Raw genomic sequence first — 19,464 nt, forward strand, 5'->3', positions numbered from 1 at the left:
AAAGAACATTGCTGACGTTGAGACACGTGTCTGGTCATGGTGCCAGCTTCGAGGAATTGTTCTGCTGTTCCAGCATTTACCGCGTTTTCATAATTTCAATATAATAAAATATGTTTGTATCTAACATCGATCACGGATGTAATTTTGTAAATTAATTAATAAAGTAATTAGATAATTATTGGTTTTTTTGGGAGTCCGGGCTGTCGAATTCGTAATTAGTGTAAATATAGATATAGATACATGGAGTGATCATATACTGGTACATGATCATCTATTGGGGCTTTTATCTTGGTAATAATTAACTTACAAAGAAGTTTCACTTCTGACGTGTGTGTGTACACTGTACACGCGCACTTATGTCAATAATTTTTGCCATATTCATAAATAACTAAGTGAAGAGAAACTCTTTCGTTTATTTCTGTCAATCCAATCAATTTCTGTCTATGATCAAAAGAGATGAGAACTTAAAACGGAGCAATTGCAGTAATTAGTTTTCTATGAATAAGTTTAAATCAGTGGACCAACTTTATGAATTATATGAAATGGTTTGGCTCAAATGCTTAATAATCCTGACATATTAGCCTCAAAAGAATGATTATAATTCCTTTTATCTTCGATCTACATCGGTATCATCTAAAAACAATAAAATTGTTCATAATTCACCAAGTAAATTATTAACTTGTGTTTGATTTTGTTAACGGAAATTAATATTTACAATAAATATTTCATATTTTATTATATTCCTTAATACTTACCAATTTTTATTAGTGCTAACTCTTTGCCCGTTGAAACTATATAGCTTATTCATTGGCAGTGGTGCACCAGACCCATTGAAGAGATGCAGCCACGATTCAAAAAGTACTTCTCCATGTAAATTGACTATTGGTACGACTCGATCTGCACTTGTTTTGACAAGAGATTTTAGATCCTCAACACTAAAAAAAATATCTTGTTAGTCATGTCATAAACAATAAAAATGTGGAATACAATTTCCCTGACTGCACTAGGAAGCGTAAATTGCGAATAGAAGCCAGGTTTCGAACGCATGACTTCAGATATGTGAATCGCATATTTAAACCACTTGACTAGGTTTAGCTGTGGTATCTAAATAATTTTACCTAACTTTAACGTATTATAAATTACATTAAATAATCGATATCGAATTCGGTATTTAATTTTAATATTGGACGCATGTTTAATTATACAATTACTATGTAATCACTGTTATCAATGCTCCAACTACAATGTTATTATTGTATTATCATTCGTTATACAAATTATTCCAATTTGTTATGCTAATTGATATAATATTTTTTACTTTAAATATCGCGTTATCTAAAAAGTATAGCCTCTAAATAACAATAGTTTTTTATCGTTAATATCGGATAAATATTTTTTTGTTAAATTCCATTATTTCATATTTTTTTATTTAAATGTGTATGTCCAATATATATTATTTTTAACTTTTATTAATTGGATACATGCTCAAGTCAAGTAAACTATTACATAGTTAAACTATATAGTTTGTTACTTCCACATGCTCTTAGCTTCAGGCTAGCAGGCGTTATGCGCTTTCTATAGTGAAACAATTACTCTGATCCCGGCGTAGAACCTAGTTCATCCAGGGTTAATCTTCGAAGCGCCATGTTAGAGATATAATTGTTTTTTTTTTCAATTCAACCATTCTTATAAACATTTTTATTACAAGTTAAATAAGAAAATATTTTCAAGATTCAACAATTTTAATAATCGCTTCACTGTTATCAAGTATTTGTAGAGTTCTGAATCAACGCCAGCAAACTTTGATGAAATCTCCTAGACTAATATTTTACACTCACAATAGCTAACTTTCAGAATACAAATAAATGTTAATATTTGCAAACAATTTCTATTCAAATCCACAATTTAATTAGTAATCAAACAGTTGTTTTTCAAACGATATAAATGTACAATACAATAATAATACAATTTGTATTACGTTTGTACTTACTTATTAGTGAGGAACGCGACAAAATTATTCGCACGGAATTCCCTGAGTGCCTGTCGATAACACTCTTGATTGACTGCGTTCCTTCCAGTCCTGTTCATAGATGTCAACATATTCCCTGGATACGGCTCGTTCAAGGCGACAAGACGGATCTAAAAATACAATGAAATACTACAATACAGTGTGTACACTCCATGCACACAATTGAATTCTTTATGGACTTTCTGTATGGACAGAAAAATCGATTAGATTACGTGCACGCCATCGGCAAATGCGGTTTATTCAATAAATTATACCCAGAAATCTTATACTCTTTTAAAAATAGTTTATAATATAGCTTGAAAATTCAATGGAGGCTTAAAAATAATATTTTTAAGGCAGGGTAATAATAAGCCTTTTGTATTTTGAAACAATTATCCATATGTACTAAGTCAACCACTAAGGCAAAGGTGGATTTTTTTTATTAAAGGCGTAACATTTGTAAATAAATTATAAAGTATCTTGTCTATTACGTGCTTATGTTTTCTGCTTCATATATATGTTTTTCAATGTTATCTTTTTTGTATATTGTCTAAGTGTTTTGGTTATTATATGGATGTGTGTGAGCAGTAAGGTTACAAATTAAATAGATTAACGTATTTCCATTGACAATTTTGTAGTAGTATTCAATCTGTAAGGTCAATATCGGGAATCAGGTTCAATTTCTATGTACAAATATTTGTGTTTTAAACGTAAATGTTGGACAGGGCATGCATATTGAACTTGTATGACTTTGCAAACATTCATTCTTTACATTTTTAAAGTCACTGGAACTATATTGAATGGAAAGTATTTCTACTTTGTTGTACAAGTTTGATTCATGAAATTTTAAAATTTGAATTTGTTTATATAGATTCGTGTTTTGTATTAAATATGTATTTTGCCATCGATGTAGAACTGATAAATATTGCTAACTTTTTTCTTGCTTTATATTACACATACTCATACTAAGAAATACATTCACGAGGATTTATAGAAAAATAATTATCTAGATAATATTAGTTTATTGAATTAGTGTAAGAATTGGAATAAAATATAATTATAGACCGAAAACATTTTGTAGGGTTCTTGTGTGCTTTAGTATATCTGTTAATTAGTGTTTTCAGTTTTAAAATTAGTATTTTTAGTTTATTATAGATAAAATATATTTAGTTATTAACAATACCCGTCCCGCCCCGGCTTTTCAAGGTTACCCTTAAATCTTGAACAAATCTGGTTTTCCCACGCAACTTTAGAATATTTCATTCATATAAACCTTCCCCAGAGTTCATTAAATAAATAAAAAAATAACTCGAATCGATCCAGTCGACTTTGAGTTTTGCTCTTAGCAACGTATTATGGGATTCATTTATATTTATATAGAGTTGTAGTTGTTGTTGTTTATATAGTATATGTTACTCAGGGATAATATTGAAGGAATTTTTGGAATCGTTCCTTTTTCGCTACAAAAATACAAATCTTTCCTATATTATTAACATTAGCATGTGGTCATTGTTACATATTGTAATATATTATCATGCCAATAAATTATATAATAATAATAGTTTTAGATATATAATAACGCGATTTTACGTAATAAATTCGTTTTTATATTTGTTTATTTAACGAAGTTTTATTGAAATGTGTATTTTCAACTGAAGTAATGTATCAAGAAATAAATAAAAGGATAATAAAGTAAATAAACTGATAACATTTCCTGTTATTAATAGTAAACTTACAAATGACTTTTCATCGCTAGATAAAGTCCTTGGAGGCAAAGTAGACTCTGGAATATCAGCGTAACCATGAGATGTACTTCGCGCTGAAAACAGCGAACCCATCTAAAAAAATACACCATTTCACCATGAGATATTTGTTCAATAGCAGCTATTGTACTAGATGTTTAGCTATATGATGAGTAATTTTGATCATACGGTCAAAAACATATGTTTTTATTTTATAGAATATAATACTCTCCATGTGATTTAAGAAGTTTGATTTCTAATTAGGTTTCTAGGAGACAAGTGAACCTTTAAAAACTTTAGTTTATCGGTGATTTTGTAACGTACAAAAAGTAAATCCTTAAACCCGACGCGTATAATTAAATAAATCAATAAATATCAATCGAAACTTACCTCCACATTTTGCCAACCATTTTCAACGCGTACTAGTAAAATTCTTTCTTGTATTACATAGGCTATCGTGCCTACCCGAATATCGGTAGTTTTCTAAAAAAATAACTAAGAAATTAGTGTGTGTGTATTTTTTTAGATTTAATAATCTAAAAATTACACACATTAAGGCTAATGCCTTAACGAGGTTAGTAATCCAAAGATAAAAAAATGGTTATAAAGTAGATTTTCAACGAATTTGTTGGTGTTTTCGCACTACCCGCAATAAACTAATTAAGGCGAAGTTTTCGCTACATTACAATTTACCTTTAGAAGAATCGAAGTAGTCCTAAATACGATTGTTGCGGCTGCGTACATATCTTCATCATCCTCAAATGAATCTGAAAAAATGAGCTTTTATTAAATTTATAAATCGCCTTTTACGAATAATATGCGCATATTTAACCAAACAATATTTTACTTTAGTATCTCCAAGGCATGTAATTGATAACAAACTAAGCCATATACCACCCTGTAGGTGCACCATACAGATTTAAAAATAAATGACACACACTGTGATACTAACGAGCAATTAAAAGATTTGATCCTGGATTATAAAATCTTCCTGGGTTTTATTTTTTTTAATTAATGGCAAGACTTATTTGAATTGTATTTCTTCTAAATATTATGATTGTATGTTAGTATTAATTATTTTTATTATTAAGTGCTTTCAAATATCCATTATGCCACCTATTATTCTAGTTTCCTTTATTACAAATACAGATAAACTCAAATTTTATATTGAACTGTAATTGGAATGGTGAAAGTGGAATTTCAATTTACCTGTTCGTACAAAATTATTTTGGGGCACAATTCCACCAGGTTCTCCTTTAGGTCCAGTGAGGGATATTCCTGGTGAGCCCGGCGGGCCAGGGGGTCCAGGTGGACCGGGGATAGATGGACAGGCCGATGCTTCACATGTGCCTGGGATACCAGGCTTCCCTGTTTCACCGGCAGTGCCTGGTTCACCTGTGTCACCCTTTTCACCTTTGACCTGTAAGTTTTTATAGCTCTTTAATATTTAGGTGAATGCGAGGTTGAGTGAAACTTTTATGTGTTCTGTGTATTGTGTCATGCAATTGCTTTACAATGTAAAGTGTTTTACTTAATATTTTCTGTTTACTTTAAATAATAATCAAAGCTATTAACAAATGTATTTAGGATTTGACGCAAGTGTAATGCCTGTGTTCTTTAACAGGAGACGTAAGTAGGTAATAGTCAACATATTTTTAATCTACAGCTGTACAGTTTTATGTATACGAATATTACGAATATATATATACACATTTTATGGTTGTTGAAACTATTGTGTGCTTAAAATACCTTTTTGTAGTCTATAAAAGGTATTTCACCTTTTTCCCCTTTTGATCCATGTGCTCCGTCGAGTCCTTTGTCTCCTTTTTCACCCTTTTAAAAGTATATTTTCAATTAGTTAATCAATTTACACAACCTATTATATATATATTGGTAACGATTTAAAGAAGTCCAACAACTCCGTATCAGAATATAATTTGAAGTATTTGAGACCAACATTCAGCTATACCTTGAAGCCCTGTGATCCTCTGTCGCCTTTTATCCCCTTTGGACCTACTGGCCCGACCGATCCATGTTTTCCTGGGTGCCCTGTGTGTCCACGGCTACCCATTTTTCCAGGAGTACCTCGGTCTCCTTTGGAACCCTGAATAAGTTATGGATATATAATTAAATCAGTTAAAGCGAGAAAACTTGAATATTTTTCAAATGAAATTTTTAATTTTACTTTTAATAAAGCAATGGCAGATTCAGGAACATTTCCTGGAGCACCAGGATTTCCTGCTTCACCCTTTGCTCCCTGTGGACCTTCAGGACCCAAATCTCCTTTGTGACCAGGTAGACCTCGTTCACCATGGGAACCGTCAACGCCATCTTTGCCGGGAGGCCCTTGGGGTCCTATTAATCCCTGATCACCCTTTTCTCCCTGTAAACAAAGTGTTTAATCGACTTAAGCTAATTACATAATACACAGCTTCAATGATATTTATTACAGTTTTTTACCTTAAGACCTGTCTCACCGTTATCACCCTTAAACCCCCGAAGCTTCTCTACCACAGCTGCATCTGTAAAAGTTTTGACATTGAAAAAGGTACGTATCAAAGTCACGGAATTTAATTAAATTTAACGGGGTATGTGAAGTGCTATTAAAAGTTTTTGTCAGCAAGTACTTTCTAATTTATAGCTGCGATATTTAAATTTAAAATTAGCGTATCCATTTTAGACATGCACGCGACCATACATTACGTATAATAGTGCTGAAACACAACGTGCTGGTTTATGAAACTCATCTGAGATTTGTTTATGATAATTACATTGAAATCGACAAAATTCATTACACTTTCAAAAATGCAAATGGACTCTCCATCACTTACAATTAATCGCTGGCCCAGCAAATGGAATAATATGTGATGGATGAAAATTTCGTACATGCAACGGCATTTGTGGTGGCTTGGCACGATTCACGGATGTAGATTGAATGAATAAATTTTGTAGAATTGCTAGCCGAATTCGTTCAAAACTTTCTGACTAATTCTCTAATGTCTTGACTCTTATTGATTCTTATTGACGCAGAAAATGATTGATAGAACCAAAACGTTTTTTTATAAAATGATACACAGCCATAACCTTAAGGGTTATCTCAAGAACCCTTGATATGGTTCATCCGTTCGAAAAATGACATGACCAGCATTCAATATACGGTTGCTTAGCCAGAGATTTTCAACGCCGATAACGCCTCTCAGTCTACGTCACATAAGAAATAAGGACAAAACATAAAGTAGGGACAATAGGTCGGGTCGGGATAAGGTTCAAAGCTAATAGAGGTAAATAGTAGCTACAAAATATTTGGGATACAATATATTTACGTTATTTTTACATGGCTGAAGTTTTGTTATATTAAAATTTGTTTAGGTTTATTTGTAGACAAATATTTTTTTGTATCAATTGTTAAAATATTGTTCGTACATGTGTAATTTGTATTTCGATAGGAGTTTTTAATAAACTTTTGGGAAACATTTGTTAGTTAATCGATTATAGAATCACAGAATAATGCTGTTAGTATAAGACAACCGTAAGAGGGGTTGTTGATAAAATGCCAATAAGTCAAGACAGAAACAGAAGAGTTTTTTTTAAATATAGTAGAGTTTCCTTTTAAGTAAAGTAAAAAAGCGCCGCTAAACGTTTGTTTATCAACTCAGTTTTTCAAAAGTATTTTCTTACTTTTACAATGCAAAAATTAAAGGTTAAGTAATCGACTAATTTAAAAGGTAACGTTGACCACTTGAATAAACATACACCATATGTTAACTGTCAATCATCTGGGCTTAATATTGTTTGCGCATTAGCACAGCGTAAGTTGCAAAGTTAATGATACTTCTACGAGTCACGATGACTTTGTACCTGAGTGGATCATAAAATATTGTATAAACTTTCCAGCTGTCTTCTCAATAGTACTTACTTTCATGAGGATCTATTGTTGCATCTAGTATTGATGACAATTTAGCCGGTGATCCTGGTGAACCAATATCGCCTTTGTCACCCTTATCTCCTACAATTCGATTACACAAAATTTTATTATATTTTGTACGTTATAGAAAAAAGTGTTTTAAGGAAAAACATTAGTAATTGCCTGCATATACGTACTAAAATAAACAATTAATTTAATAGTTAATTAAAATAAATGGTAGACATTTTCTGTTTTAATAACGTATAAAATCAAATTATACCGTTCAAACAAGATGTTATATATTGTCTAAGTGTAGACGTTATGGTTTATGCATTTTACCTTTAATTCCGAGGCTTCCAGGTTTCCCAGTCTCTCCTTGTATACCCTTAACGCCATCCAATCCTCGCTCACCAGGTGCACCTTTATCACCTTTAACTCCTGGTTTACCATCCAAACCCTGAAAAAATTACAAAGATTTGTAAAAAAATTAAGCGCCAAAACCCTTATATCTAAATGAAATAAAATACACTGTTTTTATTAAAGTTTCTGTCTCATTTTTTAACAACACAATTTGACAGACAGAGACCAAAGAAGACTGCAGTTAAAGGAGTGCATTCAACAGATTTACATTTTGACGTTTGTTGTCATATTATTAATTAATTTATTTATAAGTAATACTTTTTAATACTTATTTTTTAATTATGTATGAGTAAGCAATAAGATTTTTAAGGAAGATTATTTATTTTTAATAAGATTTATGTACTTGTTTACACCCCTTAAATGGCCAAATTCTAACTAAAAATAACATAAAATACAATTAAGTTATTTTACAAAATTGACAGTAAATCTATTCTCACAGGATATTACCCCCAAACGCTTCACAAATAGGTCGGTCTCCGGTGAAGAGTCAAGAAACCCATTAAGCAGGGAGAGTAACCGAGGAATGGGAGCTTGTTGAGGCTGGACTGCGAGCCGAATGCACAGCAACAGGTTATGTTTAAGGCAGCGGTAATAATTTTCCGGAACGAACAGTCTCATGACCTCTTCCAGCAAGTATGCGCTTTACGTTTCATTTTTAATTAAACTTAAACCAAATTTGATTACAGCTAAAACCCCACGAAGTCCTATTTAATTATACCCTGAAATCCCCATCAAGAACTTAGTAGGGTAGATGTAAGAAAGAATGTTTACCTTTTTTGTACAAATTTCTAAGGAACTTCTTTCGCACCCTTACAATCATTTCCCCATAATACCTTTCATAAGGGGACCATATGACATAGCTGCATTCAAAAATTGGCCTTACTAGTGGTGAATATAGTACCCGGGTGGCAGTGTCCGACAGACCAACTGAATTTTGCAGGACAAACCCTAACCGTAACCGTCCAAATATGCTCCGCAAATGAAAGATCGGGGACAAACAAAACACCTAAGTCGCGGACTTTGCCTACACGCCCAATAACTTTAGATCATATGCTATAATCGCTATATTAAGGCTATCCGTACCTTATATGTCAGGTATTTTGTAACTTCATCCCCTCTCTCCCCTTTGATACCCTGCTCTCCTTTCTCCCCTTTTTGTCCATCAATGCCCCTACTGCCGGCATCTCCTCGAGGCCCCATTGGGCCCATATCACCTTTTTCTCTCTTGACAGGAGCTGTTGTCTCTTCTATTTTCTGTCAACATAATCCCTGACAATATTTGTTCCAGTGTTTTTTTAAGAAGTGAGAAAGTTCTAGGTATATGCAGTGCACTGTATCTATAATTATTTATACAATCACCTCTATGACTGGTGCGGGACATTCAGGACCAGGGGGACCTGGAGGACCTCTAGCGCCGTCTTTTCCAGGGTCACCTTTAGGCCCACTACCTCCATCTCTACCAGGATCACCTGGTTCACCTCTTTCTCCTCTAGGGCCTGCAGGCCCAACTGGACCGATATCACCCTAGAAAAAAAAGGAGATTTATTCAACCGCAATATATTTCCGAATATTTTAACTTAGCACGTAAGAGATGCCATTACCTTGTAGCAGGTAAGTATATGTTTTAAGGATTTTCCTAAAAAAGTTTTCATTACCTGGGCTCCTGGTTCTCCAATATATCCATCTCTACCTTGTGGCCCCGCTTCTCCAGGGGGACCACGCAATTCTGGCACACTGCTTACGACACTCCTAAGTATCTTGGATACATCGTTTTCTGTACATTGACATGCCTGTAAAGTTTACTTGTTATTATTTATTAGCAAAAAGATGTAGGTAGCGAAATATTATAACAATTTTTCCTATATTTCATTAAATCCGAAGCTTTTTCATTATTTTTAAAAACAGTAGCTTAAATTCTTTACCCCCGTCTCTCCTTTAGGTCCTTGTGGTCCTGTTGGTCCAATAACAGCGTCTCCTTTATCTCCCTGTAACAATACCTTTTTATTATACCTACGTCAAGTTAACCCATTTGTAATCTTAAGCATGTATAAACTTTAAGATACTTGTAGACTGATTATTTTAATCTGCCATTCGTTATTTTTGGATTGAAATCCAGAAAGGTTGCTAAGAAATAAGAAGGACAACACTGTGTTGTGACAAGGTACTATATATCTTTCAAAATTGATGGGTATGAGTGTACGATTTCCTAAAAGGAAGGTAATATGCGCACCTTCTGGCTGAATGTCCATGGCCGGCGGTATCACATCAGGTGGGCTACCTGCCTGTTTGCGCCTAGTTCTAAAAAAAAACCGACTTTTTCTTTCTTCTATAAAAAAACTCAACATTATATCGGGATTACTATCGACATCGGATAGTCTATACTAGTGCAAGACAGACTTAGATACACGGTACAGACATCTATTAAAACTAGATGCCTCCACGTTTATGAGTCTTGAGTCATATTGCATGTGTATATTTGATATTTTTTGGGTTATAAGCTTTCTGTACCTGACTCACGTAAGATGTTAGATGATTAGAGGGCACATATAAAATATTCTTTGCTAACGACGTTTGACAAGAATAACCTTAGGATTAAGTGACACACATTTCAAACACCAGACCGAAACTGTTCTCATTAAGTATTTGATAAATTATTTATTTAGCTGTGTTGGCCTAGTAGCTTCAGCGTGCGACTCTCATACCTGATATCGTAGGTTCGATCTCCGGCTGTGCATCATTGGACTTCCTAATAACCCAACACATATATCACACAACATCTCAATATTAAGTATGACACAACCCGCATAGACACGTGTTATTTACACTAACATAATACAATCATTGCAATCATTATTCTAAGAAAACAATTTTTTTACCGAATTAAAGTTATTTCTATTATTATGAACTTATAATTATTCACATAATTTTAAATTTTATTTTTTCGACATTTCGCGTGCTTTACAGCGTGCGTGGTCACGGTGACTGAAGACAAAAGGTTTTGAATGTCAAAAGTATCACAGCTGTAGAGAAAGTTGTGATATCTGTATTTATGTCCCCGAAGTTGGTATCGCCTAAAAGATGACGGGTTTTTGCAGAAATGACTCACGGTGTCCTCTATTTTCCCGGATTGTTTGTCTTGTATTATTGGATCCCAGGTGTTTGATTATTTTAGATCGTCTTCTCTATTGAAATTCTGCATTTTATTTTATTTTAATGGCTTCGCGTACCAATCTTGGGAAGAATCTTTTTTCTTTCGCAAATACTTTCAGTAGGTCAAAGCGTATGTAGTGATTAGGCCTATCTAGTGTGTGTTCACAGACTGCTGATTTTGTGAGTCATCTATGTCTTATGTTCGCAATGTGTTCTTTGAGTCTGCTGGACATATTGCGTTTAGTTTGCCCTATGTATGTCTCTTTGAGGAAGCTATGTTAACCATAGACAATACTATCATTATTGTAAATAATATAATGTGCATTTAGCATTCGAACGGTGGAGAAAAACATCATGAGAAAACCGACATGTCTTAGACCCAAAAAGTCGACGGCGTGTGTCAGGCACAGGCTTGTCATCTACTTGCCTATTAGATTGCAAAAAAATGATCAAGAACCAGTTTAATTTTTCTTATTTTTTTTAATTTATTTATAAGGGTTTGCCAACGGGCAATACATTACAAGACATTACATTTAACAGACAAACACAGCATGCTTTCTACTTAATAACTATTGCAAACAGAATTCTTACAAACAATAAATACGTAATAAAAAGCGAGAAATATTAATTATAAATTATTGTAATAAATTGTGATTAAAATACCTTTTCACCCTTTTCTCTTGTTATATCTGTATCTGAAATAAATAGTAAATGTAAAATAATTACATAAAATTTTTTATTAAAAACGACTAATGAACTAACTCAAGAAAATTTAATTAGAAAATATTATCTTGCAATACAGGCGTATTCTGCCACCTTATTTGGTGGAATGTATGATTAAGGTGGTGCGACAAGCCTGCCTACATGCAATAAGTAAAGAGAAAAAGTATTTTTAAAAAATTATATTGACTATTTGTTTAACTGTCTCGATTTCTAAAATTTATTCAGACGTTTCCCAACTGAGCGTTTCTTAAGGATGTTTTAGTGGCACACCTCTATGTGGAACCAGTTGCCCACTGAAGTATTTCCGAGCTTTCGACTTAGGGTCCTTCAAGAACAGAGCGCACCAATTCTTAAAAGGCCGGCAATGCACTTGCGAGTCTTCTGACAATGTGTGTCCATGGGTGGCGGTAGCACTTAACAGATGAGCCTCCTCTTGTGCGACTCCTATTAATTAAATGAAAAATAAAAAAGATCTATGTCAATGCTGCTATGCTACGATACGTAGCTGAGACAGGCCGCTGTGGTATATTTAACAGATTCAAATCAGTAAACTAGACCTAAAAATCTATAATTATATTCTGTCTGATACTCACCAGTATCAGACTCGGCAAAAGGGTCATCCGATGTTATATCTATAAACTGAAAATTAATTTATTATTATTTATTTAGACCAAATATCACCCTATAGCTGCAACACTGCAAAGCGTAAGCTATGATGGCCAATTTCAATAACTTATAAAGCCAGCTCAACTGTACATATTCATTTAGTGTGCCAAATTTATTTATCCCCACAAAAAAATCCAAACTTTTTGAAAAAAGAATACAAGTTTCATGCACTTCAGAATATTATAATAAAGTTATTGAGACTTGCCGTATACAGTATGAAGCATAAAATTAGGCAGAACATCAATTTCAAGCAAACAGACTGTTAATTAATATAATTTCTACATACGGCTCTAAGGTATTCGGCTGTCGGATGGTCCTAGAAGGATTTTTGCTATTAAAGTAAGTACATGCTTTTTAAAATTACAATCACCTCGATTAAAAGAACCAGTCATTATTGTTACGCGTGATATTTCATATAAAGCTCATTTAACGGATACATTATAGATTTTTTTTACGACTCAATATCGACTAATGTTTTGAATGTATATAGCCGACGGAAAGGGGAATAAATTAATGTTTTTTGGAATAATTAAACCGACTTCAAATACTTGTAAACATTATTGACCTATCTACATGTCCTCTCCAAAAATGCATGGGATATCTGGTTACTACGAAAACGATTTAATTAAAATTTAACATTTCTCTAAATTGGATTATTCCAAAATTAAAAATACAAAGAAATATTGTTAAAATTCTGACTGATCGTATCGTATCGACACGTATCTTGTTCTGGAATTTATGATTGAGAAATAGTGTCTTAACATTCCAAATAATCAAAACACTTTAAATTTGGAAAGTTTTGTATGAACATTACGTTTATAAGATTTTGTACATACAATGAATAAATGTCATTGATTATAAAATATATTTTATTTATTACCAACATTTTACACTTAAATAATATCACTTTATAAAACATAATAGATCTCTTGTCAACACAAATTACACAATAATTGACATTTAAAATAAAATTATAGCACTTAATACAGTTTTGACAGAATTCAATATTTTAACACTGGACTACAAAATTACGGTCAGTTGCCTATTTTTTTATAAAACTAGCTGATACGTCATTTTGCCATGTATATTATTTCCAGGAAATATTTTTCAGTTCAGTAGAAATAACCAATCTACTACAATAACAAATAAGGATTGATCGTACAGGGGTGACAATTAAGGGTTGTATGTATTTTATAAAAAAAAATTTTTGAGGTGGACACCCTTTATCACTTAGGGGTTTGAATCATAGATAGTAGGCGATTCTCATATTGACTGAATTCAATTCATAAGCATCGGTCGAGCCGTTTCCGAGGAGTATGGGAACGAACATTGTGATACGAGAATTATATATATATATATATATATAATATTCTAATTTATACTTAAGTCATCATCATATCTACGTTTATGTCATGTTTGCCTTTAAGTGCTTGTCACATTAAAAATTGTATTTTGTGGTTATTTTACCAATGTATCAGTGTGCCGAGCGTTGGCAAGCTTTTATTAATAAAATAAAATTAAAAAAAAAATTAAAAATCTTTTACTATTTCATCAATAACATGAAATTCGAAAATTACAGATTCTAAACGTACTACATATATACCTTTAATAGTGCATTGTCGTATTTTTATATAAGATCGACATTTTGTTGAGTTTGTGTAAATATTAGATTCCGTCAAAACTTTTCTATATTTTTTAAATGTTGCCAATCCGTCTTAACTCTGCAAGCCCTAACTATTCAAACTTCCTTAAATTGGCATTAATTATTCCACATTTTCGTCGGTTAAATACGTAAGATAAGAAAGAAGAAAAAATTAATGTACATATTACAATTTCACAAGGTTAAAATGAAACTTACTTTATTAGTGTTGCGTTCCAAAGATCCAGGAGTCTACGAAAGAAAATTGTTATTAAAAGAGTAGCAAGTTGGTAATGTTATAACAAATACACATTTTGGTTATTTACGGCTTAAGTTTGATAAAGCTATAATCTTAATCAGTAAACGTATATAGAAGAGCCTTCTTACTATTGTTTCGCTGTTATTTTGATTTCTCGGTAATTTAAAGGGCTAATTAAAGTTCATTTGGCAATGCGCAAACATTAGTCTTGCTATAACTAGTCCCGTACACTGTTGCTATATCAGTATTTATAATAATCGGAATGGCTCTTACGACTTTATTGTAGTTGTGTGTATGTTGCAGCCAACATAATTAGCCGTTCAATTAACTGTCTAGCCTTAACTAAACAGCGCGGCCTGTTTAACTAGCGGCCTGAAAGATATTCGGCCGTAGCGTTTGTTACTACATTAATTAAACTGGTTGGCTAATTATTAGTCGATTCGTACGTTATAGTAACCATGTGACAGAAATATAAAAAAAGATGAAACATCTGACATAAAAAAAATAGCTCGAGTGAGTCACAGCTAAATTCACAATATTAATGTCACCCTTCGTTTGTACTTGTTGTTTTTTATTAAACTTTGGAAAACATCATCAAAGTTTTAGTTTGCCGACCACGTATTTACATTTTGAACAGTTTCGACGCTAGTCTAGGTGGCAGAAAGTGGAACTAAATTGAAATTAACAGTCAAGGGGCTAGGCAAGTAATGAAACGTCGTCGATTCAAGTCATCAGCCTAGCTGTTTGATCAACTGTCTGAATATCTTTCAGGCCGCTAGTTAAACGAAAGCGCTGTTAATTGAAAGGCTAATTAAGCTTTTTGGCTGCGACTTGTACATAAAGAATAAGATATTAATTTAGTGAAGATAATTGCAGTTGTTAACTTTGCATTTGCATTTAGATAATTATTGTTAATCAATAAGGCTTCGTAAAGCAAACATTAATTAATAAAATACTTACGCTAGCCGGTAAACCCTGTAATATAAAAAATATATGTCAGTTAAAAATATAATTTATATTTAATATTATTTGTCTATATACTCACATTTGAACACACTTCAGAAATACCGTCACCACCTGTGGTTATTTTTAAAGCCTCTATTGCACCCTGCAAAAAATAATACGATTATATCGTTTAATTTTTAAATACTATTATTTACTAAAGCAAAGGTCAAAGGTCACTTCCACTAAATTTGTATAATGTGTATGAGTAATAATTTCTTTGAAGTTTCAACAGTAATTTTGCTAAGCGCGCCATTTCTAATCAATGACATTAAAATTTTTACTAATCTGTATCTGTAATCTGTTTTGGCGCCATACATACGTTTTACCTAACCTTTTATTCATTATATATATAATCAGAAATTAGATCAAGTAATGTATACACATACCGTATTAATGGGTATACACTTGTGTTGCTATCAAAAACAATTGTTTTAATAAACCTCATTACGTAATAAAGACATCATGAAAAATACTCAATAATTTGTCATTATACTTTAGGTGTGGGAAACAAAATTGTCAGGATTAAGTCGAATCGATGATAACGTAGCATGGATCTACATATAGGTTCGCCGGCCTCATACAATTTTAGAATTTAATTTCGTCGTAGACTGATTTTGATGTATTTAAATCGGAAGATTTTATTTACGTTGTTACATTAATTACATTTTTATAAGGATTCCTAACTTTTTTAAATATTACACAGGGATCATTTAGGATTCTAATAGTAAAATAATTTTTCAAATTTTTCTAGTATTTTTAAGCCAATTGTAGAGAAACAATCAAGTTCTATCTTTTTATATTTCAAATGTAGATTATTTAAATACCGGGAAAATATATACTGCGAACAATTTCAGACTTGAACAGTCGTTTGCAATATCAAAATGATTGAATACGTTTCGCATTCTATAAAACTCTAGGAGCAAGTATGGAAAATGTAATAAAAATAGCATATTTTACAATATTATGGGAAATATTTGATACACAACGTGTTTTATGAGCTGCAGAAGTGACGTAAAATATTGTTAACGTGTACAATATCCGTTCCCTTTAATATACTGAGGTACTAAAGGAAATTAAAGTAAATATATTTTGTCCTAGTTTAGCGGATGCGGTTAGCAGGCTTACTCTGTAAATTAGAAAGCAAATCTGCTTCAAATATTTGGTTTCAGCTTCCTACTTACTTATTCTTATTATAAATTCTTTAATATTATAAAACAGTGCCAATACTTAAGAATTTCACATTGAGCTTCTTTGCTATATGGCGTCTTATTAATTGAAACAGCGTCATTAATTATTTTTAGGCAAGTGTGTCTATACTACTTCTACTATCTATGCCCGAGATGCTAGTTTATGTCGCGGAATTCGTCGGTCGAGAAAGTTTCAATTCCTAACGCGATTTCGCGTCTCTAACGCGTAAAGTCCAATTAAAAAAGCTTTCCAAATGTAGCAAATATCTTTATTTTCACGAAATTCATCTTTAACCCTTTAGCTATGATCGCTGATATTGTAAAACGATACTTCGATACATCATCTGACCGTTAAGCCATTTTTAACACAATATGATCGGGAACGTTACATATTAGTTCCTCAGCTTTACACGTCAATTTTTTCCCAGCGTGACAGTGATTTATTTTGCTTTGTTATTAGATATGAGTTTTAGACTAAAAGTATCTTTAATAAAAGGGAAAACTATTCACAATTTAGATTTGCTATACTTTATATTTGAACCGAGTACAATGTGCGACTCTCATCCCTGGAGCCGTAGGTTCGATTCTTAACTGTCCAATGGACTTTCTGTCAAGGGCGCATTTGAAACTCGCTCGTATGTACGATAAAGCAACATCCAAAAAATCGTTTATTTCGTCTAAATCACAATAAATACACGATGCAATACAATCAGCAAGTATAACTAACTATATACTTAACTAAAAAGGTGTTCAAATAAAATGTAAATGCAAATAAAAGCGTGCTGCAAGTATCGTCAAAGAGTATGTAAGAAAACTTAATATCGTTCAAAACAAATACTTTAATCGGAGTTATTATATTGAAATAAAATGAATAATGAAACAAACAAAGATTGTTAATGTTATCATAAAGCTTTAGAATAATAAACACTTAGTTTCTGAAATATTTTTAAGTTAAATATATCAATTCGAAATCAATATTTATAGCAAGACAGGACAATGTCTGTCGGGTCCGGTAGTATATAAATAAAATAAAACAATAGTTTGTAGACCCTCTTACGTTTCCATTTAATCCTTTTAAATGTGAAAATCCTAAAACTATCAAAGTATCACAGCTATACGTAGCTAGTACGAGAGTTTATACACACAAATGAGAAATGTAGACAAAGTAAGTAATTAATTAAAGTGAGACTTTCTTTTCTTACATTACTTTGGTAGCAAACAAGAGGTCAAATACTTTAGCCTCGAGAATATTCATATCACGATTTTCACCATATATGATCCTCTATATACTTGTTCATTGCTAAAATTTTGGCAGTGCGTGATATGTTTTATTAAAGAACATGAATGGAATCAATTTCAATCAGTAGGTATTTTAAGTAATAATAATATATAAACCATATATGAGACATTGCATAGATTTCGTTGATCACTCGTTTTAAATAGAAAAGAGTGGCCGAGAGTTTATTGCCAGTTCTTCTCTTCCGTTCTACGCCCTTGATTTGAGAACTGGCAGTAAATAAAATTAGAAGCATTTCACATACATTACTTTTTTGTACATTACGTTATCAATATGAATAAATGATTTTGAATTTTGAATTAATACCACACAAGACGATACACTAACATCGAATTATACGGATTATTTGCGTATATACAATACATAATAAAAACTTTATTTACAAAAGGGTTGTGACAAAATTCATATATCGCTAGTCCCCATACTAGGGAGCCCCTGTGTTGTGACAGTCACTATAAAACAATTATCCCGTGGCAAATGGGAGGTACATGTTTGAAACAATTTTTTTTAAAGTAATTTTAGTGCTACAACTATGACATATGAGACAATAAGTAAGAGTAAATGTGTAAGTGTCAAATACATGTGCATACGGTGTGTCACAGTACACACATACACACCGTATGCACATGTATTTGAGATTGTAGCTGAGAGTTATTTTGATTGTGCGTTGTGTCTGTGATAGTTTTTTGAACCTCAAAGTCATGGCAAGATACGTAGTAAGATGTCTGTCAATTCGAAATCAAATTTGGCTAGTATAATTTTTATGTAATTTGCGAATTTGTATCTGGTTAGTTTGACTTTCTCAAAATCCGTAGATTGGTTAATTTAATTATACGGGAAGGGGTTACTAAATGCAAAGAACCGTTGACCAAACACAGTCCTTCATTTTGGCGTTGGAAATAAAAAACTTCTGTTCTTAGATCTGTCCAGATTTTTTAAATATTTTGTTTACATTAATGAAGACTGAATAACTTTTTGTGTTACTCCAAAATCTTCACGTTTCTTCGCTTAGAAGCAGTTAACCAGATAAAAACAGGGGAAGCATTATAAGCATTGTTATTATCATGAATCATAATTTTTGACTAAATGAATAACAGTCTCAAGACTTAGTAAGTTGATTCACTATCTAGTAATGAAGTAAGGGGATATTACTTAAGAGAAACTTTGGAATAATGTTTTATACATTCTTATTCAACTATGCCAAAGTTATATGGAGAAATATTGATTGCACAGTTACGGTAAAGCACAACGAAGAAAGTAGTTGTCAGTAGCGATAATTTTTATTGAAGAGATTTCAATTGACTTTTAAGTGAATGAAAATGTTAATTTTAGGAGAAAAACATTGGAGCTGAGATTTCTGTATATGTGCCTGACAGATGCGTTTAAGACGATGGTGGGTTAAATATTTTAGCAGACAGGGTTCAAAACCATGACCTCGTGGGATGTGATGAAGTCCGTTATGTG

General features: G+C 32.3%; 1 protein-coding gene across 5 annotated transcripts in view; it reads right to left on the bottom strand.

Annotated features, from left to right (window-relative positions):
• LOC123709647 (collagen alpha-1(XVIII) chain-like) overlaps positions 1 to 19,464 on the bottom strand; it is a 57,788-nt gene that overhangs the window by 3,601 nt on the left and 34,723 nt on the right. Inside the window, exons 4-25 of one of the 5 annotated variants that reach the window (XM_045661110.1) lie at positions 15,557 to 15,619; positions 15,472 to 15,486; positions 14,472 to 14,504; positions 12,900 to 12,929; positions 12,541 to 12,586; positions 11,888 to 11,919; positions 9,997 to 10,059; positions 9,730 to 9,864; positions 9,434 to 9,598; positions 9,158 to 9,328; positions 7,994 to 8,111; positions 7,667 to 7,756; positions 6,211 to 6,272; positions 5,936 to 6,133; positions 5,720 to 5,854; positions 5,500 to 5,583; positions 4,960 to 5,170; positions 4,444 to 4,517; positions 4,141 to 4,233; positions 3,745 to 3,846; positions 1,991 to 2,139; positions 756 to 935 (exon numbers count right to left, since the gene is read on the bottom strand). In XM_045661110.1, the coding sequence (XP_045517066.1) occupies positions 756 to 935; positions 1,991 to 2,139; positions 3,745 to 3,846; positions 4,141 to 4,233; positions 4,444 to 4,517; positions 4,960 to 5,170; positions 5,500 to 5,583; positions 5,720 to 5,854; positions 5,936 to 6,133; positions 6,211 to 6,272; positions 7,667 to 7,756; positions 7,994 to 8,111; positions 9,158 to 9,328; positions 9,434 to 9,598; positions 9,730 to 9,864; positions 9,997 to 10,059; positions 11,888 to 11,919; positions 12,541 to 12,586; positions 12,900 to 12,929; positions 14,472 to 14,504; positions 15,472 to 15,486; positions 15,557 to 15,619 (2,249 nt within the window). The remainder of the gene's footprint in view (positions 1 to 755; positions 936 to 1,990; positions 2,140 to 3,744; positions 3,847 to 4,140; positions 4,234 to 4,443; positions 4,518 to 4,959; positions 5,171 to 5,499; positions 5,584 to 5,719; positions 5,855 to 5,935; positions 6,134 to 6,210; positions 6,273 to 7,666; positions 7,757 to 7,993; positions 8,112 to 9,157; positions 9,329 to 9,433; positions 9,599 to 9,729; positions 9,865 to 9,996; positions 10,060 to 11,887; positions 11,920 to 12,540; positions 12,587 to 12,899; positions 12,930 to 14,471; positions 14,505 to 15,471; positions 15,487 to 15,556; positions 15,620 to 19,464) is intronic. The other 4 variants (XM_045661111.1, XM_045661112.1, XM_045661115.1 and 1 more) reach the window with 4 other exon arrangements.

This window comes from Pieris brassicae, chromosome 5 (genome assembly GCF_905147105.1).
Source record: "Pieris brassicae chromosome 5, ilPieBrab1.1, whole genome shotgun sequence".
Lineage (NCBI taxonomy): Eukaryota > Metazoa > Arthropoda > Insecta > Lepidoptera > Pieridae > Pieris > Pieris brassicae.